Here is a 21,304-nt window from a genome sequence, read left to right on the forward strand (position 1 = left end):
GTCCTAAGACAGACTAGCGAAAGAACTTGAAGTTCTAGAAAACCGACGAATGAATGGATTGAGGGTGATTTCGGTGGGAGTCGGTTGCCTGCAGGGCCCGCTCCGACAGGGCTGAGCGAACCTGGAGCACGAACTAGCGGAGGCAGGGGATTCGGTGCTTGCGATCGCGGCGAATGGGCATGGTACGCGTCGTGGAAGTTGAGTCGTCACAGAGAGAGAAGTTTCTCGAGGGGCGTGGAGGGGGAGGGAAGGGCAGGAAAGTTCGAGGGCGGGCAGAATCGCAGATCGGGGAGATCGTGAGATGGGCTAGGCAGTCGGAGTAATGTGAGCACAGGGCACTGGGCACCTGATGAGGTTGAAGTCAGGCTGCTAGGTCCAAGCGCACGGGGGCAAGGTAGCCAACGAGATGCGACAAATAAAGTGACAATGCCAGTGCCTCAGCCTCTGGATGTGTTGGCTGATTAAGTGAGGAAAGGAGGGGAAAAAAGGCGGCTGTGTTTGTTTTGGCGCGGGTTTGCTGCCCGATTTGACTTGGCCGGTCTGGACCTTCAAGTTCAGGGCTTCCAGTGCATTCTCCTTACCGAGCGTTAGATATACTAGTACTGTTACGGTGTTATTCAGGGTGTCTCATCTCTGTATATTTATGTTTATGTTTATATTTATAGTATTTATAGATATAGATAGTATATAAGAAATATATGGTATCTCAACACTCAAGACACTGCAAAATCAAAAATAGAGATCAAAACCAATATCAAAAAAAGAAAAGAAGAAAAAGAAAAGAAGACAAGAACAAATCCAAAACAGCCATAACCCCGGACTCGCGAAACCGGTCCTTTTTTCCTGTTAATCCTCTCTGACAATGCAATCCCGAATAAAGCAAGTAGCGGTGGTAGAGGTGAGGTTGAGATTGGGATAGTAAATGGCAAGAACCAGCAAGATCGTGTGGAGGGAGGGGGTGTGAAGGAGAGACGGGGGATGATACAAAAAAAGATATACATGCAACGTAAAAGGATTAAAGGAAAGTAAAGAAGAAGAGGATTGGGGGGGGGGGGGGTAAGTCAGAAGCATAAAGAGGAGAGATAAACAACTTACGCATCTCCACCGGATGCGCCAGGTCCAGAGCCCCCGAAGAAATACCCTTCTAGAAGATCATAGTTGGGATTTTCACTCCAATCATGTTGGAAATCCATCGCCATGCCAAACCCCAGATCAATGCCCACGTTCTGTCCTAGATTGGGACCAATAGGAGGCATATTGGCGAGATGATAGTCTGCATTCGCATCTGTTTCCATATTCCCTGGATGATCGGGATCTCCAGAGCTAAAGTCCAAGAAATCGAGACTGATTCCAGCCTGATTATCCGGGTGGTCGGCAGGTGGAACGCCATGAGGGGCATTGGCAGAATGGGCGGCAACACTGCCGGGAGAACCGCTCTGCGGTGGCGAGTTACCATAGTAGAATTGAGGGTGAGGGGCCTGGGGAGAAGTGGCGTTTTCATATTTCATGTAGTACTCCATCGAGGGAGTCCGCTGGGCGAACGGACGACCCGTGCGATCTGTGGGTGCGAAGCCCGAAGGTAGATTCTCTGGGGCATCTGGCCGGACGGCATAGGGAGGTCCCCCGGGCCTATTCTCAATCCTTGATCGATCAGCCAGAGGTGGGTTGTCGCTGAATAGGTCTGCCAGGTTCATGTCAAACTTGGGAACCGGTCGCGACGAGCGACTCTGGGTTTGTCGGCGAGTCTGGCCTTGGCCCGGTTGTTGCCGTTGACCCATTTGCTGGCGTGTGCGGCCATGATACAATGGGCTGCTTGCGTGAGATGATGTTTGCACACGGGACATGTCAACTTGAGACCCGAATCCGGTCGTAGAGAGACACATCTGGACTGTGGCCTTGCTCATCCGCTCGAAAGCATCACGGCAATTCTCAGCAGGTGGACATTTATGCATCAAATCACCCAGAACAGATGTTGCCGCAAGGACAGTAAAATCGACTTCATCGAGAGTGAGTCGGCTTCGAACAAGAGGCGAATGCCAGATAGCATATAAGAAGGATATTCCTAGAACAACAAGGTCAGTACTCAATCAAGTCGGTAGTAGAGCAAGCAGTGGATTCTTACCAGCCATGAAAATATGGTGAGTAGCAAGATACGTATAATTTACCAAACGGACACGGTGAAGCTGACGATAGATTCGAATCACTTTCTGACCAGCTTCGGCAACATTCAGGTAGACATGGTCTTCTTCATCACCCTCGTCAGGGTTTGAGAAGGACGGACTGGAGACATCGTCGGCCGGGGTCAATTCGCTAGCTAGCTCAGCAGGTACCGTCAAGCTCTGCTGATATAGCAGAATTATGCCTTGCCAATAGTTCAACTCCAAAAGTTCGATAGAGAATCGAACACCAGTGTCCGCGCGAGTTGGGGCGGTTTCGTGCCATTCCACCAAGCGACGGTGTACATCATGTCGCCACGAGCGGAATGAATCGAATCCTTGGAGGAACGGTGAGGTAAGTTCAGCGTGGGGCAAGATAACCATGCTATCTGGCGCACGTCTTCGCACCGCACGGGCTTGTTGGTATTGAAGAACATCGTGAATTTCGGATTGAAGAAGACGCAGCTTGAAGTAATGGAAAGCTACATGCTTATAAGTCGGGGCTCCCTCGGGTGGTGACAACAGACCAGACTTGGTGATAAACTTGTCATCCATCATGGATGGGAACTCGGTGCTGATGGCTTGGTCGCTAATACCGAATGGCCGTCCGACGCAAGTAGCAACGAGACGGTCAAAGCTGTATACACACCACCAAAGGCGACGCCGCAAGTCACGGACCCATTCGCGTCGACCACGCTCACGCGCATCGATGCGGGGTTGAATAGGGTTACCATCCTTCGATCCGGTATCAAGACCAACGCCATCTTCATAGTGGAGGCCCAAATCAACTGCTAGGCGCATAGCGACACCTACAATATACCACAGACCCGGTGCAACGGGCCGGAGCAGCGCAAAGCTGGCCAACAAAAGCACTGCTTGGAGTTCTTCTAACCCACCGAAGCCCTCACTGGATGAGGAGCCCAGGAAAGATTCCAAATGCACGATCGCCGAGGCATGGTACTCTTCTGGCTGGTATTGGTGACTAGACAGCCTTGGCCGCTTGGTTGTGGACGAGGCTCGGTCACGGCCAGCGCGGCTCTCCTCATCTGAACTTTGGGGCTTGTCGTCGAAGATGATCCCAGCGCCAATAGCAAACACAATGTTGAGGATATAAAGAGCGCGTGGGGATCGATTTTTCTCTTCTAGTTGATATGTTCGATCTAAAAGTTCCATAAATTCTGGGCGGTGGAGAATGGGCATTTGGGGGTTGGCATGTTCGAAATAGAGATCGATGAGTCGCTCGGCTAGCTCGCGGTCGGGGAAGGCTGCACGCTTCATCATTGGCTTCGTCTGGAGACCGAAGAAAGAATCACGCATGGTGCCTCCTCCAGGTCCACCGGCGGCTGTTTGGGGGAGACGGTCACTTGTCCGGATCGAAGCACGCTCGGGTATGTTGCCTGGCAGTGAACTTCTCACTGCAGCAAAAACAACTCGAGCAAATGATATACCGGATGTGGAACCAAGATACCGAGGATCAGATGTGCCTTGCACCGAAACCATGCCGATGTTTGATACCAAGTTGTGCAAGCGCCAATTGTCCTCGTTGGCGGGATCGCGAGCACCTTCTGCAGTCTGTTCTACATCTGCTCTCTGCTCGGACCGGTCATTCTCCTCCTTCAACGCTGGATTCTTCCATTGTGCCTTGTCTGAGATATCAATGGCGTTTCCGTCAAGAGTAGATGAGGGTTGCGCAATGTCGGGCTCTGTTTCCGTTTTGACTGCCTCCTCTTCGTCAAAAGCAACAGCCTTCTTAAACTCGATCTGATGCTCCGCCAGCTGCTTTTCTAGATAGGCGACTCGGGTTTCTAGGAAATACACGTAACTACGTGGTATCTCTCGCTTGGTGATAGGGTCATATCCGACACAGCGGACACCCGCCTTTTCACAGGATTGGCATCGTGGGAGGCGCTGATCACAGCGGTTCTTGCGGAGTCGACAGCGATTACATGCGGACACATTTCGAAAGGAAGAAGAGGATGCACTCGAGGCAACGGTGGCAGTTGAATGCGCCGGCGACGTGGAGGGCGCGGCAGCCGAGGCGGAGGGGTTGGGGTTGGGGCCATCGCGCAAGGTATGCGACAGCGCGGGGTCGGGTTGAGTGGGCGATGTGTCGTTGGAGGGGTGTGGTCTCTTCTTCCCCGAAGAAGAGAGGGGGGATGGCGGGGAGGGAAGGTTAGGCATTTTGGGAAACGAGTGGTGAGGGCGACAGACTTGCGATCATCTCTTGGAGGTGGAGTTCTGCGGAGATAGCGGTCGGGAACAGCGGTAGGACACCCCGGGCCGAATCAGCGTTCATGATAGACCGGTGAGGTGTAGCAAAGTTGTCTCGATGCAGGGACACGGTTCTTGCGATCCAGAATGAGGGAAAAGGAGGCGGCCCGCACTTCTCAACGTGGTTGCGGCGAACAAGCTCTCTCCGCGGCGCAGGTAGTAACGCGACGGAGGGTGAATATCCTCCGACAAGTTGGTTTAACTAGGAAAGTCGGTAGTTGGGGGGGGCAATCTCTGAGAGCGCGATTCAGTCGCGACCACATAGAACAAATTGACCAGCGTCCTCGAAGGACTGTCAGGACGACACGGTAGCTGGCGTAGCGATGAAGAGGAGAGAGAGTAGCATCCGATAGGGTTCTGGTGGAGCGTTTCGGGTCAGCTGTGGGTGGCCCATCCAGACTCTCCGGATATTAAGTTTCCCGAGGGCATGGAGAAATCCATCGGCATCTCGGTACCCCAGATTTCTCCTTGCTGCCCGAAGAATTAGTAGTAGGTACCTATAGGTAGGGGAGGGGGAAGGTCACAGCGATCATTTAGTGCCTAGTCAGCATTGATCTTTGGCCGACAATTGGCCCTGTCCAAAGACTGACCACAGCCATTGCAGTACGACGCAGTAGTCGGCGGCGGAGTCGAGGTGTCAAGTGGATCTCCCCGGGATATATGTCTTGTCATTGGTGGAGCCGCGGAGAACTTGACTGACAGTTGGTCTCGAGGAGTTCCGTGCAGGTGGGATGAGGGGGAGGTTTGAGGAGGGTGGAAAGGTAGAGGTGAGGAGGAGGAAGGGGAAAGTTGGAAGTTCCTCAGCCCGAGACAATGGTGCGGTGTCGACTAGTATTTATGATGTGCATGGCCTGATTGCCCGTTCTGCATGGAAGGTGGTATAATACTACAATCTATGAGTGGATATGCTTGGCTTGCAGTCCTGCCAAAGACCTACACTGGAGTGCTTACTACTACTAGTAACCCATTTAGGCGCCCGAGTGGGGGCCTCTATACCATGAAGAGGAAAAGAAGACTGTGAGTGAACAGGTCCGAGTCCACTGGTAAGGTGGTCGGCCGTTTAATTGATCAAGTCTGTAGTAACTGTGGAATCTATCTTGAAAGATTCAGTGGTGCCTGGATAGGGCAACCAGATGATGAGAGAAAAAAACACAAAACAAAAAGAGGAATGAACAACATAATGCAAAAAACGAAAACACAAATAGCCTCCCAGATGCATGAGTATCATCATAATATATCCCGTTTCAATGCTCCAAGGGTAATGAAAATGACAATGACAAAACATAACACAATATAGATGAAGAGAAGAACGAAATCCGAATTGGAAGCTTTTTTTTCGCAGATGCATCCCTTCTATGACAGTTGCGCCGTGTCCTGCTCTCAGATGAGAGAAAAGCAGAGATAAAAAATAAAAAAAATAAAAAAAAGGGAAGAAAAAAATAGAAATAGAAAATCATGAGGTCAAGGGGAATCAGGTATCATGGCTGGAGATTGAGAGGGGAAGAAAGTGCCCATGAGTAGGGCAATATGCAGCAGCGCTGGCAATGGTATAGTCTTTCCAGAAGACCGATGTAGAAATTAAAAAAAGGGAAAGGGTAAGAAGAAGAAAAAAGGGAATGAGCAAGGCAGATAGCCCAGTCTCTGTTTTCGTTCGATGTCGGAAAGAGCATAATCAGACGGTGTAGATTAAATGCGAGGAACTGACGTCAAATCCTCATCGGAGGTAGGCATGGTCAAGTTCAGATTTGAAACGTCGTAATCGTGGTCAATGCTGGAACGTAGAGAAAGCAGTCGCTGCTCCTCTTCCGAGATCGTGGAGATAGAAGTGCGCGGGGTGAAAGGCTCTGAGAGAGCTTCTCGCTTCATCTCCGCCTCACTCACTTCAGGCTGGTCCTTGAACCGCTCAGGCTCTGAAGATTCCTCCATCCAAAAGCTCTGGAAGGCACCAATCAAGCAGACGAGACCACAGGCCCACCATGCCAGCACGGAGTGTCCGCTCTCAAGCCCCTTGGAGTGCAGAAGACCGGTTATTGTCGGTCCAAAGGCACGACTGAGGCTAGCAGTGGAAGCAGCAGCACCGTTGATAGAGCCCAGGACCTTCGATGTGGGGGCGGCATTAGCAAGGATGATGTTGATGGCGGGGAAGGTGATGACATGGAAGGTGATCTTGCTGATCAGGGCGAGGTAGACGGCTGGCATCTGCAATTTAGCCGGCAGGAGAATAAGATAGGGCACGGCCAAATAGAGCGGTGGCCAGACAAGCAGCACGAAACGGAACGTGCGCACAGTGCCAAAGTGCTTGACAACGAATGGGAATAGCCATAGTTGGGCAATCATGGAGTAGACACCCTGCACGGCTAACATCAGACCAATGGTCTTGGTGGGAAGCCCGAGTCCACCAGTGAACTCAAAGGGCAAAACAACGCGGTCGTCGGATTTGGGTGTGCTCAGAAAGACTGGCATCAGCTGATCGAAGGAGACGCTGTGGCTGCAGAAAAGAAACAAGGTTGTCAGCATCATGGAAATCGGGCGGAACAAACTGCAACAAAATGCAACCCCTCGCCAAGCCTACACAGCCAGGAAAGAGGAAGAGGGTGGGTGGAGGGGTAAGGGGACCAACTCACTATGCCAGAATGCCGTAAGCAGCGATGGTGATGATGACTTGTCGGGTGAACGCCTTGGGAGCGGGGGATTTCTGACCCTCGAGGTCACACTCGGAGGTTGTTGAGGCGTCCTTCACGGGGCGCAGGCAAGGCGATGATTCGGCACTCTCGTACTCGGGCGGCATATCCCCGTAGACGAAGTATTTGGTCTCTTCGACCACGTCGGAATCCTCGGGGAGTTGCACGCGCGAGCCCCAGCATTGGTTGACGAGCCAGTGGCCCAACTCCACGCCAGGGTCACGGCGGTGCTTCTTCTCCGGGTGGGTCTCTTCCAGAAACAGGGTACCGACAACGATGCCACAGATCAGGACGATAATGCAAACCAGATTGGGCAGCAGGAATGGAAATCGGTCAAAGAAGGTCTCTCGCGCAAAGAGCCACGGATAGTTCTCGCAGGGTTGGGCCAGGGCACCGCCCATAGCCGGCCCAACGATCGAACCGAGACACCAGACAAAGGGCATGATAGAGTAGGCTCGAGGCTGATGCTCCTTGACCGTGACGATCTCCGCCACGGTCGTCTGAAGAACACCAATATTGCCGTTCAGCAGACCCCCTAGAGCGCGCGCAATCATCGCCGTCGCCAGGTTGGGCGCAAATCCAAAGGCTACCATGCTGATGGCCGTTCCCACCAACCCCATGATGAGCACAGGCTTCCGGCCGATGCGGTCGCTCATCCGGCCCCAGAACATGCCAGCGGAGAATTCGGCGAAGGTGAAAGAAGAGGTGATCATTCCGGCGTAGAGCGCAATCTTCTGGTCGTTGTCCGTCACATGGAATGATTCCACCATGTGATACACATAAGGGAAAATGGACATGAAAGCAATGGGTTCACAAATTCGGACCAGTGCTACATCTTGTCAGCTCTGTTCCCATACTATCGACAGGATGGCAATTGTCGAGTAGCGATCATGCTGCTCAACAGTGTCCCATATTCACGGGACAGCCACATAGTTCGCAATGCAAGCAAAAGTACTATGACTTACCTAAGACGAATAATTGTCGAATGGGAAATTTGGACCAATCCTCACCGGATCCATGGCGTTGTCGCCGGCCCTGTAAACAAGCTGGCCGTTGAAACATTGTGATGACAAGTGAGAAAAGAAATCACGACAATAGGGGGGTTTTAACAAAAAAAAAAAAAAAAGAAGAGGAAAAGAGAGCTGTCAGAAGCTGTGGTCCCAGAAAAAGTAAAGAGGCGTAGTAAGGACCCCACTTCACTCCGGAATACCTAGTTGACAATCCCAAAAAAAAGGGCAGGGAAAAGTACCAAATAGGTCCTTTTGATTTTTGATCCTGTCTCCTTAAGATTACCCCAGGTTAATGCGTCAGGGTCGGAAGGGAGAGAATGCAATTGGTGTGAAAGGCTGAACGTCGGATCGGAGCAAGGAGCGTGGACTGATTTGTTTTTAGGGCTTCAGCATTGCTCCCCCTGCGGTTGGAAATTCTATCGCAACTCCGATAAGGTAGGGTGGGAGATCCTCGAGTCGCAGAAGATCGCAGAAGACTATGAGACAAACTGCAAGGGAGTGGAAAAGCTCCGGAAGTCTCTTTTTTCTTCAGTAGGAAGTGCGAGCGAGGAACAAGTTGAGTGCTTAGGAACCAAGGCAGGAATTCCGGGAAGTCGTTATGCTCAAGAACTTGAATATCGTAGGATCGAAAGATAGCGCAAATCAAGAGATTGGTAGAAGGGGGAGAGAGAGATGTAAGTCGAAGCGGATGGGAAAGGGCGGTAGGAAGAATGAGGAAGGGATCTATAAAGAATCTTGAGGAAGGGGGTGTGTATGAAGAGGAAAGGGTCTGAGATTTCCAAAAGGTTGAGAGAGGATGATGATGAGCAAAAAGGAGTCATTGCATGAGGACGAGGGGAAAGGGGAGTTATTATATTAATCCGCGGGTGTCGACAGTGGATAGCTCCATCTATAGACAGCCGATGTGATCAGGCGCCAAAAGAGACTAAAACGTCAACCGTTCAGAATTTGGGAATTTTGGTTACAGCTGTACAGAAAGGCGCAGGATGCAGATAGCAGCAAACATGTTATGTTAAATCAAATCAGGAATAAAGACAAAGGGAAGTGGGTCGTAAAATTGTAATTATTTTTATTTAATTTTATTTATTTATTATTTAATTTTGGCTCATTTTGATTTTGGGGGGGGGGGGGGAAGAGAGAGTACTCCGCCAGTGTGAGAGAGCGAAAGAGAGAGAGGGTGTGTGTGGAGGGGGACCATTTTAATTGAATTTAGTTTTCCTATTTCTCTCCCACACCTTAAAAAAAAAAGAGTCTCTGTGTAATTCAAACTACACAAAGGGCGGATCGGGGCCATCCGACTGGGGGGATCTGGCCACTCAGCGGACAGAAGAGAACCGTATGTCAAGGTAAACAGAAAACAATAATAATAATAATAATAAAAATACTAGTAATAGAATACTCAAAACTTGACCACTCTCCCCCTCTTCTTGCTCTTCGCTCCAAAAAAAAAAAAAAAAAAAGAAAATCGTTCAAGAAAATCCCAAGGGGGATGGGGGAGGGGCCAAGTGGAAGAAACACCCTGGAGGCAAGGATGGGAGAGAAAAAAAGAGAAACGAAAATAAATAAAAATAAAAAAAGATAGGTGGAGCCAACAGGGAGAATCGACGTGAGGTACGGAAGACTGGGGGGGAAGGAATAGAAAAGGGCCATCGTCATCGACAGTCGGGGGCCAATAACAAGACTTCCGGGAAAGGGATTCTGGGAAAGAACCCGATTGTCCGACGATTCCATTCCTCGATCAATCAGAATCAGATCAGATGGGACAAGGGAGACCAAAGTTTCTAGTTCAACTTTTTTTTTTACGCTTCTCCTAGTACCTCCCTCCCCCCTTTTCCCCTGGACTGATTCGACAGATCCGCTTTTTCACCCCAGATCCTAATCAATTTACAGTACATGTACATGTATCTACTGTTTAGCGTTATGGATGATGGATGGATCAACCGACCCACGGCCCTGAGCCCCGGGCCCCGGGGAACAGCAGGAGGCAAGTCCTTAGTGTTCTTAGTGCCGCTAAAAGGGGGCGCTTGGAGGGGGCCACTAAAACAAGCACGCTAAACGATGTCTGGACTAAGGCAAGGATGATCGCCTGGCTTTTCACTTTTTCCCTCTCCTTTTGGCCTTTTTGGTCCATTTTTCTTTTCCCCGTTGGGATTTTTACTCCCGGAAGTATGGTTTTAGTGTGACTTAGTGAGATGATAGATCTAACTTGCTTGCTGCCCCTCTGCGCCTCCCCGACCACAGTTTCTTGTCAGCCTAGACAAGATCGGGAGCATCGATCGAGCTGATGGGACTTTGGCAAAAAAGAGGAATACGACTAACCATCAACCGTCAACTGTCAATTGCGGGCTAAAGTAATCAATATACATATGAGATATTCCGTCCGAGTACTCACAAAATGAGAAAATGAGAGAGGAGGCTCGCGATCCCACCACCCAACCCCTGTCGCGGAATTATGGGATCTCAGCCGCCTTCTCAAACCAAATCTCAATGGAGACGGGCGATAGTTACATACTACACACAAAGCGAACTCTGTTCCGCGGGCGTAAAGGATCGCCTTCCCCGAGAGCCGTCGCGCTTGGAACAAAGAGGAATGGAGAGTGGAGCCGACCCTTTATCTTGTCGTACCTCTGCCGTCGTCAATCAACCAAAAACAATGGCCTGCCGTGTTTCGTATTGATTCGCTACGATAGAGTCAACAGACTCACCTTCCTGACTGGCTGTGGATAGAGGCCTGCATGCAGAATTATCTACCGTATTCGCCTTGGATAAAGGAGGGAGGCCAATCACGTCACATTGCCACCAATTCAATGCCTGTGTTTTTGAACATGCCTTGACACGGTACATATGTAAACGAGTCGGAACACAGCTGTCTCCCCTCAAAAAGCCGTTAAGGCACTGACAATCATCTATCCAATAGGTAATTTTGGGTCCTCCCAGAAGGTCGGCCACGCAGTAATCATCAACAGTGTTTCCAGAGCCCTGGGTCGGTTAGCGTGCCTGATGCTTCCGCCAGTGGAGATGGATTGTGGATGCACGAAGTACTCCATACATTCTTGGGCATTCCATCTCAGCTACTCCTGTACCCCGAGGCTGCCAACCACCCCCCCCCCCCATGAGGTGGGTGTGTCTGACTCGGGTCTGATAATTGGGGCCTGCCCTGAATCCATCATGACGGTGTACGGATAAAGGGGGCGAAGCTATTGAATGAAGTGGATCCTAACGGGGGAAAGAGACGTAAACTGGGGGGGGAGAGTGGATGATCACCCTGTCATACGGAGTTACGCACACCTCTTGTGACTGGCCGAGTGAGCTGTTCGGGGTAATACGTTGTACAATTACAGAAGGACCCGATTATTTTTTTGGCGCGACAGTCCTTCGAGAAAAGTCCAGCATCAGCTGAGCTTGTCATAAAATTCACCGACACTCCGGGCCTCGCCTACACTAGACCCGCTCGCCGGCCGATCGCCTTTTGACGCCGCCCGCGATTTCTACGGTGAAGGCGAATCTGAAAAATTATAAAAAAAAACCCTGTTTGACCGTTAGACTCTGTTAAACATCGACGAGTACGGAGTACGGATTACAAAGTTGATTGTCGCAATAATTAGGATAATTAGGTTATAACTACTCCATATAGTTCTGGAGTATAGAGCTGGTAGAAGTTCCCAATTCTTCGGCTTTGTCCACTTGAGTCCACACACCACCTCCATGTCTTCCATTGAACCAAATGATCATCATTTGTCGCACCAAGTCGCAAAAACCTTGATGTACGGAGTAGTAGCAGTGGCACATTATTCTGTTTTTCTGCATCAAAAAGTCGGTAAGTGCCGACCCAGCAGCAGGGCCCAATGCAGCGGAAACCCAAGAGGCTGGAAAACTTTCTTACAAAGTGGGACCATCACTGTATCACTGTCTTGTACGGAGTACGAAGTACAGGAACGATACATACACACCCCTTTGGTTTCAGATTTATGTACGGAGTACAACAGAGAGTAAACATGCAGTTCTCTCGGCCACGCGAGCCCAAAGGCGGGGCATCTCAGATTAAAGCCGGTGAAGCCGGTACGGTATATGGGGCTACAATAGGCCGACGTCATTGCACTTGGGCAACAACCAGGTTGCGGTCAGAGCCGCCTGAGACGGGAGCTTTGCGCGTCGTGACCAAGAATTAGATGCGATAGGATGCTGAAGATGAGCGGGATACCATGGAAGTCTTAGTAGGACGCGTGAATGGTTCGATTCCTGCGCGATTCCGGGAGGATCGGCCACGAGTCACAGATGCGGAGGGTCCAAGTTGTCGCATCGAGTCCTGCAGCAAACAACAAGGCTCGAAGGGGCGCTAGAGCTAATGACATGACTTCCCCCATAGTTGTATGGGAGGTTGAAAAGGTAGCCTAAGGTGAGGCCAATCAAGGGCGTACTAGTACGGAGTGTCGGGCAGAGGCTGCGTAATTGACAAATCCTTCTATGCACGCAATGCATAGAAGGCGCCACGCAGTTGTCCTTGCAAAGCGCAACCACATCACCGAGAGAAAGAGTCCGGGATCTTGGTTCTTGACAGCTCCGGAGAGGACCCGGAGATGCTTGATTCGATACATGATCATGTAGCGGTGGCGGCTGGAGGTGACAGCGACAACCCTTCAACCCAAAGCACCTTTGATGCCATGCATCACGCGCCCCGTCTGAATATCGTGTCTACACTGATATCCACTCGGACTGTTCGGAAAGCAAAACAAAAACACAAAAAAAGAAAAAAGGACGGACCAAAGGAAATAAAATCGGGAACCCCTATAAAGAAAAGAAAAGAGAAAGAAACTGACAGGAAAGGGCAAAGGACAAAGACTTGACAGGGGTAAGGTGGCCCAACGGGCAGTTGAGACCAGAATCTTTTCTAGACTATGAATGCATGAAAGCGGACCTATCAGTTTTACTGCTCTGATCTCGAGCGATGTGTGATCGACTTGCGATTGTTGATCGGCGGGGGAGCTTGATTTTACTGCAGCAAAGCAATCCATCTCGAGGTGCGCCAGGGTCCCCGAATACAGAGCCTGGTTAACCCCGGTCGCCCACAGCCAGTAAGGCATCGCCGGCCCCTACATCCTCCCTAGTACAGATAGGACTACGCAGTCCAGTGGAGCAACTTCACGACAGCGGTGAGTCGCTTGGCTGCAGTCGGGTTTCTTTCAGAAAATCTCGTGATGCTCAATGACCGGTGCCTGGTGCTCCCCGTCTTCCCCGGTCGGTGGATAAAGGAGCTGAAAAGTCTCGGGCATGATCAGTATAGACGGCTGGTACCCGGCATTGAATAGGTCGCACCATCGGGTATCTCCCGGTGGAGTTATGTCTGCACCGCCGGTAAACCGGAAAGGGTCTTCCCATTGACGTTTTGGCCGTTCATTGCGATTTGAACTGGTGCTGCGTCTGTAGCCCATATCGATATTCCGACCTCCGTCGCGATTCGATTATCGTGAAAAGACGGTGAGGAATCCAGTACAAGTCAACTACAGTGCGGCAGCCAAGTTTGGTTACGCAAATGCATGGACGCGCTCGAGGGTCAACTATCGTGATTTTGTTGCTCGGTTGTACATCATACTTCATGTGCCCGATGGTTCTCCGTAACTAGCCAGCGATTCATCTCGTCAGACCGTCTCTTGCCACTTGAACTACCGCAAACTCTTTTTTTTGTTCTCCGTCGTGCTCGGGTATAGACCCGATCGCTTCGCATTCCTCAAAATGCAGCATTCCATTTATTTTCCCTGCATGCTAGATCGTGAACATTACTTGAATCGGATGATTCTATCCGAGGGCTTCTCCTCCCTAACCGTCTCGCAAGGGCGCATGTACCCCTGTACGGAGTACGGCAAGTTTATCCTTTACATATTCCAAATTGACAAGACGAACAGCCCAGATCGGCCATTCCCCTTTGGAAAACGGACAGCGTGAGGAGGATTGCCCCGCCACCATCGAAGATCAATCGTGATGAATCGTGATGTATCTTCACAGAAGCTCCGGGAGCTTTCTCCGGATGGTCCAGGGCTCGAGGCGTTTGTCCATATTGTTCGACTGCAACGCCGAATTCGACCCAGCCATAGAGCTGGGCTTATTGATCGACGCCAACGCACCTGCCGCGCCAGAGTGTCGGGTTTTGACAGTTGCATGGGAAGTATGGCTGTAACCCGTGAGACTGGCTGCTCATCTACTGCTGTCCAATGACTTGGGCTGGAATATAGTTCCCTTCTATCTTCAATATTCCTTGATGGTTGCACTTTTCGGGGCAGTCGACTTGGGCAAAATTGGCCCCAATGGTTTTGGGGCTTACGCCTTTTCTTGACTTTAATAATGTTCGTGTTCATATTTGCGGCCCCCCTTCTCCCGTTCCGACTGAAATGCTAAAAAAGGGGGGGAAAGGAATATGATTGATTGTGATCTATCGACTTTTTTTTCTCGGTCCGAAATTTGCTCACATTCCACAGGTGACAAGGTCAAGCAGAAAGGGGGAACAGGGAATCACTGGGAAGCCCTTTGGAAGTGGGGGCGTTTAACGAAAGGGCTTACAATTGCATACCCCTCCAAAAGTTGCGCGAGAACGACATCAACATCCATGTAGGTCATTTTAAGTGGAGGTGTCGAGTATGTATGAGGATGCATGGTGTCGATCCCCTCGGTTCCTTTGTTCTCAGGCCGAACTACGATCGCACTCTCGATTCAGTTGGTTGCAAGCCGCCGCTGGGGGTGCGTACCATTGTTCGAGGTTGGGGGGTGGCGTCGAAGCCATACCTAGCTAGATGCCGCCCTTTGCGATGTGTTCTTTTGCGCTGCAGTCGGCGTAACTTCCCGCGCTTTCCGATCGATCTTGACAATTGAAGTTTATCGCATCCCATGTCCCTGGTCTGGAGCCAACTAGCCTCCAATGTGCCGCTTCGTGAGAGCGGGCCGGTACTGCGCGAACAAAGTACTATCTATTCTGGTGCAGATGCATGCTCGAGCGCAAGACCATCCGATCGAAAGATCGAAGCCAAAAATGCACCTTTGACTTTCGGCTTTACTTTGCCACCTTGATGTTTTGGGCTCAAACCCGCTTACGAGTGGAGAGTTGTGACAGGTCCTTTTATTCAGGGCAATGCGACAGTCTGGGGGGGGGGCGACGCCACGCTTCGAATTACCGATCGAGATTCTAGACCTGCCTCAGTCCCAGCTCTGTCTGTGCTCAGGGCTGACATGGTACTTCTGTAGTTTTACCACGGAGTACATACGTATGTATACACAGATGTGCCCTAATGACGAACTGTCACAGATGAGAAACGACAGTACGTAGTACGGAGTAGGGAAATCGGTATTCCACATTTACGGTACGGGGCGAAATACCTTTGAAACTGTGTTAAGATTGTATGTATGTCTCCTTGTACTATGTACTCCGCTTTTCATTTCCATCCATCCCAGCTACGGAGTACACTTGACACACTCGGCCTCCTCGGTTAGATATTGCGTATGCTATGCTGGGATGAGATTTATGATGACACGCCAAATGTTGACCAGGTCCACTTTGATGTCGATTAGTGCGTACCAATCCATTCTTCCCCGGAGGCTACTGACAACATCCGCGCCCCAATCACACCGCTAGCCGCCAGGGGAAGTCCAGTGTGATCCATGGTCCTACTCTCTCCACATCAACCAAAAAAAAGGTTCCGAACTGGCACTGGCTCGGTACGGAGTATATCGTACTTTCGTACATTTTCACGGTCTTCATTATTGTACCGTATGGACTGTACAATCCGTACACAAGGTCCCACGATCCGTTGTTTCACCCGGTTTTCTCGATGTTTTCCCCCGACCAACAGGAACTCTCCCTTCCCTGGACCCCCCTGTCCCACTAGTGGCGAGCCCCATCGGAATGCAGGCTCCGGTGCCGCGGTGACGGGTACAAAACACCAAGCCATCCACTGTTGACTGGCTGAGCGTTGTTTTGTCCCTTGAACGATTTTCCCGCTATCGAATCGCCCGTCAGTCATGTGAGTCCTATGTATCCCATCCTTAGCCTTGCCTCGCCTTGTGGATCGCCATAATTATGGAGTCTACTCCGTACGGAGTACGGAGTGTTTGGATACGCGATCCTCGAGAATCTGGTTTTTTGGTTTCTTTGTTTGATGATCGCCCGGTTTTCTTTTGGGTTTCCCCCACACTGGTCCTTTTTTCCCCTCTGAGCTGATACCCGCCGAACGGCTGAACGGCGCCGGCACTTCCGGGCGCGACAGCAATGAGTTAGCGTTATCACACGGAGAGAAAAAAAAAAGAAATACTCATTTTCGAGCTCCGACTGCCTAAAGGGGCGCCTTGCCTCGGATAATTCCCGAATCATATTGCGAAAGAAGGTTCTGTCGCAAGAAGTTGACACGTACTTTTTTCGTAGCTGAATCGTACTTTGTAACTTTCGTCTAGTTTCCTACGTCCCGTGGTGCGGGGTGTGATTGACATGGTTCTACATATGTATGTATGTCGTTTACAAGTGTGGGATAGACTTGATGATCGGCCTTGATGACTGGTCTAGAGAAAGTTGGGAGACTTTTCCCCCCTGCAGCAGTGATTGTCGTACGATTGTTTATTCCGAGATCCAGGGGAAACTATGTACTGTATCTCTGTCCTTCACGTGGGCTATTCCATATACGTACAGGCCTTGAGAGATGTATCGACAGGCAATGATATCATGGATTGGGACCTTTGTGAGCTGGTGTCGATCTGGTTAGCGGGCTTGCCGGGGTACCTGGCACGGCATTTGGCTATGAGCTTTTCTTATGGTTCGCACTTCGGAGTGACATCTTTTCCACGACGAGGGAACCTGTTCACCAGCCTGAAACATGTATGTCCTTCTGCATCGTACTATTAAGTCTCGTAAAAGCTCTCTATAGCCAATTAGCTACTCTGCGTGCACTACCATTCATATATGTATGCTTGTGATGCCTCCATATGGTATCTTCTGAGTTGTCCGCCTGCCTTCGGAATTTGGCCATGCAGGTTGAACAATCAGATTGTACAGCTCGGCATATCCCTGCATTTGTCTTGGTATGCAAAGTTTAGCCTTGTCAGTACATACTCCGTAGATAGCAAGCGAATGCACCGAACGGGTTCGGCGGCCTGTGAGAAATTGAGCGCCCTCGGTACTCTCGGCTTCCCTAACTTGATGCGGGTGCTACCTAGACAAGGATTTGGACTGTACGTACATATGTACATAGTACAAACCCTGTAGTCTAGAGTGCAAAAGTACGTAAGGTATTTAATGAAATTTTATTGGAATAGGATTAAAGAACCCCGGCATTCCCCTTGCAGTACTTCTGTGACATTACTACGTGATCGGCTAATGATGCGCACGCCACAGATGTGACGGCTGGCCATAGATTCCTCTTGATGTGATGGTCCAGGAGAGCAACCACGATCAGGAGCCAATCGGCTTAGAGACTAGGATCATCCATGATATAGAGATGTTGCACCATTGTCATGTCACGGGAAAAATATTCCAAATACAAATTCACCGAGCACTCACCGACGTTTGTGATTCATTCGAATTTGCACTCGAGTATGCACAACATGTTGGGATGAGGACTGACAGTGGCTCCATACGCATGCCCCATGACAGTTGTTCATGACTAGTTATTAAGACGAGTGTAAGTAAAACTAGTACGACTTGCGGTGTCAGGCGCTTTATTCCGAAGGCAGAAATCTCCTGTTCAGCCTCATCCTGCGAGAGGGTCTACTCCTTGCGGACCCAATCAATCCATCGTGCATATTAGTGCCTCAGTCGGCATTTCTCTGGCCACCGCATATACATAGCCCCTTTAGCTCTGGCGAGTATGGAATACTCGTATACTCGTACTCGTACCCCCGTTCAGCTAGACTCTCCACCACACCAGATGAGTTGATGCGTAGACTTCCCTCCAATTTGGGTTAGACCAATGCCTAAGGAGTACTTCATGTATGACTCCGAGTCGCAGTCGATCCTCACCTGGGCTAATATTACAAAATCGAATGGACAAGACATAGTAAATATCAGGCAGTGGCATGATAAATAGAAGGAACGGAGCCCAAGGGGCTGTCTTTAGATACTAGTACTTCAGACAAGCCAACACCATAACTAAATCCTGGCTGACAAACTGTGATATTCTGGTCTGTTTAGCACTAAATATGTACTCATACTTCATGCAGAATAGGATTTATGTATTCATAAACTGAGTACATCCATTTATTTGCCTCTTGCTCTGTACTGCTTTGGACAAGCCCATAACAGTAGGCAATGCGGAAGGGAAAAAGCAATACATTGCCTTGCAACTTCAGTCGAGAGCTTCTTGGCGCGCTAGCAAGCTGGAAATCAGTACGGAGTACCATTGAGAACATCACAGCTGAGCGGATTGCGTATACGAAGTGGAGAGAGGGTGGATCAAGATCGCCAAGTATCAGCAAGTTCAGACTAACTCATTGGCCAACGCGAGCCTCGACAAGTCGATACAACGCCACGGCGGCATCATGCAGCCAGGACAGGGTTGATTGTTGTAGGGTTCTCAGGACAGCAAATCCCACGCTGTATTGCAAATCAATAGAGGACAGGGGTTAAGCGGGAACATACGGTTTGTTCAATTTTCACTTGTTGTTTGCACAGTTCTTTCTTAGGTGGACGCGCCATTCTTTGCCATGCCGAGTCTCAGTATGGAAAGGCCTCCCGCTTTTTCACTGCAGTCACCCGTGATCCATTGGAACCACATACAGCGGCGAGGCCCAACGGTGCAGCCTTGCAATGTCAAATCGACTCGACTCGATTGTTGTTTGTGCCACAGATTCCAAATAGGTTCATAAAATGGGATACCACAGGGTTCAACGGTCAACCTTGGCCAAGAATAGGTTCGAGCCTGAGCTGAAGAGTATCACCACGTGACCCTTATCAACAGAGAAATCCAAATCCAAATCCAAGGCACGTCGACCATGAACAACTTCTCCAAGCTCATTGCCATCTCGTTCGCTCTTTGTGAAACCCTTCGCTCGTTCCAGTCCATATTATTCATATCAAGCCACTCTCGCATCAGTCTGTGCATTCTTCAACTGTGCCAGAATGAGCCAGAGGTAGCTCCGAACACCCAGCACCATGACATACCCTCCTCGAGCTTCTCTGCGTCTCTCTCAAAGGCCCTTCCTCATCGCACAAAAAGCATGCCCTTTGGCTCCTCTTTTGAGAACTATAAAAACGCCCGTTGTTTCCCCAAGATGGCAAACGACCCAAACCAACAAGCCACCACCCGGCGACGTCACTTCCCATGATACCCCAGATCTGTCGCATTTAAATCCATCGCCCGAAGATTACTCGCGCTTCATCTTCCAAGATAAATGCCATGTCACAATGCATGCTGGTAGTGGAGGCCATGGTTGTGTCGCCTACCAGCGCGAGAAATATATCGAAGAAGGCCCGCCGAATGGAGGTGATGGTGGAAGTGGAGGAAGTCTCTACATCCAGGCCGTCGAAGGCATGACGAGCCTACATAAACTTGCCCGCAGGGGTATTATCAAAGCCAGTCGAGGCAGGAGTGGTCAAGGCAAGAGCCAAGGTGGGAAACGTGGTGAGGATATTCTCATCCAAGTTCCTGTCGGCACTGTTGTGCGCGAGGTGGAGCGTCATGACCCCGTTGCAGAAGAGCTGGCTCGGATGCGACGATCAAGGGAGGAATCAAAGGAGGAACCGACAGATGAGGACGCAATTGAGTTTACACCGGTCCGACACGATCGCTGGGTAATCCACCCTGCCGCCAATCCTGCCGATTTCCTGACCGTGAAATTTCCCCGACTCAAACCCCGCCGACAACATATCGCCGCGATGGAACCAAAAGCTCCTATTTACCTCGACCTGTCGCATCCAATGGACAAACCTCTGCTTTTGGCTGCGGGTGGTGCGGGAGGTTTGGGAAATCCACACTTTGCCACCCAGACCATGGGTCGACCAAAATTCGCATCCCGTGGCGAAGGAGGCATGATGCTAGAGCTTGACTTTGAGCTCAAGCTTCTGGCAGATGTCGGATTGGTCGGTAAACCGAATGCAGGAAAGAGTACGCTGTTGCGTTCGTTGACCAACAGCCGCACGAGGATTGGCAACTGGGAATTCACGACTCTAACACCTCATATCGGTACTGTGATTGTCGATGATCACAAAGGCCGACCGCTCGTTGAGTCGAAATCTCGACGCACTCACTTCACAATTGCAGATATTCCCGGGTTGGTGGAAGACGCTCATCTTGATCGTGGTCTTGGCCTAGGATTCCTTCGACATATTGACCGGGCAGGTATCTTAGCCTTCGTTCTTGATCTTAGTGCCGGAGACCCTGTCCAGGAACTGCAAAAGCTCTGGCTTGAACTCGGTGCGTATGAGAAACTGCGTGATAGCGGGTCCAAAGAGCCTGTTTCCCAAGATACTGAGGGGGTGATCGATTGGAATCCGTCAGGATCAGGGCTTCCGGAGCTTCACCGACCGGTAGACCAAAGTATCGAGTTACCTATCGCGGAGGAAGAATCGACTGGACAGGCACTCAACTATCAATCATCTGGCTCACTGCCCTTCCTTCCCATGCCACCCATCCACACGAAGCCTTGGTTTGTTGTTGCGACCAAGGCTGACTTGGAAGACACCCGAGAGCAATACCAGGCTCTACAAAAGTACCTGTCTGAAGTTCAGAATGGCACCGTCGAACATCCTTCTGGCCATGCGGATGGATGGAAGGAGAAGGTGACTGCTCTTCCTGTTAGCGCCATGCGTGGTGAAGGGGTGTCGCGTATTCCAAAGTTGGTGATGCAATATTTGGAGTGAAGTGGGCGAATACGGCAAATGTAAACTATCATGTACATTAAAATATCCACATTATGTATAATATACCTAGGTATATACTGGTTTTACCATATCATAACTACTAGTACTTTTACCTCGCATTATCTCCGCCTGGGCACGTTGTATGCCAGTGTGGAGTTGTGCAGATAATCTTGCCAACCTTGGAATGGATTTCGGCCGTGACGTTGTTTATATTTCTAGCGGGCTGCCATCATCTCCGTTTGCCATCTACAACTCACCCCGCGAAAGGCCTCGGGGAGCATTGTAGAAGGAACTTCAAGTTGAACCTTGCAACCTACCGCACCCACGATGACGAAATTCCATTCATAACCTTCAAGT

General features: G+C 50.3%; 3 protein-coding genes across 3 annotated transcripts; 1 reads left to right on the forward strand and 2 right to left on the reverse strand.

Annotated features, from left to right (window-relative positions):
* Positions 1–1,091: 1,091 nt before the first annotated feature.
* N7509_011060 (Zn(II)2Cys6 transcription factor) lies at positions 1,092–4,337 on the reverse strand (the record flags this gene model as incomplete). The annotated part of the gene is made up of 2 exons (XM_056635697.1): positions 1,092–2,062; positions 2,123–4,337. 2 exons carry the CDS (start codon positions 4,335–4,337, stop codon positions 1,092–1,094), a joined length of 3,186 nt encoding a protein of 1,061 aa, XP_056486317.1.
* A 1,776-nt stretch (positions 4,338–6,113) lies between these two features.
* N7509_011061 (MFS transporter) lies at positions 6,114–8,170 on the reverse strand (the record flags this gene model as incomplete). Its single annotated transcript, XM_056635698.1, has 3 exons — positions 6,114–6,915; positions 7,052–7,937; positions 8,074–8,170. 3 exons carry the CDS (start codon positions 8,168–8,170, stop codon positions 6,114–6,116), a joined length of 1,785 nt encoding a protein of 594 aa, XP_056486318.1.
* An 11,070-nt stretch (positions 8,171–19,240) lies between these two features.
* Positions 19,241–20,947, forward strand: N7509_011062 (GTP-binding protein Obg; the record flags this gene model as incomplete). Its single annotated transcript, XM_056635699.1, has 1 exon — positions 19,241–20,947. The coding sequence occupies one exon, from the start codon at positions 19,241–19,243 to the stop codon at positions 20,945–20,947; it is 1,707 nt and encodes a 568-aa protein (XP_056486319.1).
* Between the last annotated feature and the right edge of the window lie 357 nt (positions 20,948–21,304).

The sequence above is a fragment of the Penicillium cosmopolitanum genome, assembly GCF_028827165.1.
Source record: "Penicillium cosmopolitanum strain IBT 29677 chromosome Unknown utg000009l:1.0-9042332.0:1.0-9050551.0, whole genome shotgun sequence".
Classification (NCBI taxonomy): domain Eukaryota; kingdom Fungi; phylum Ascomycota; class Eurotiomycetes; order Eurotiales; family Aspergillaceae; genus Penicillium; species Penicillium cosmopolitanum.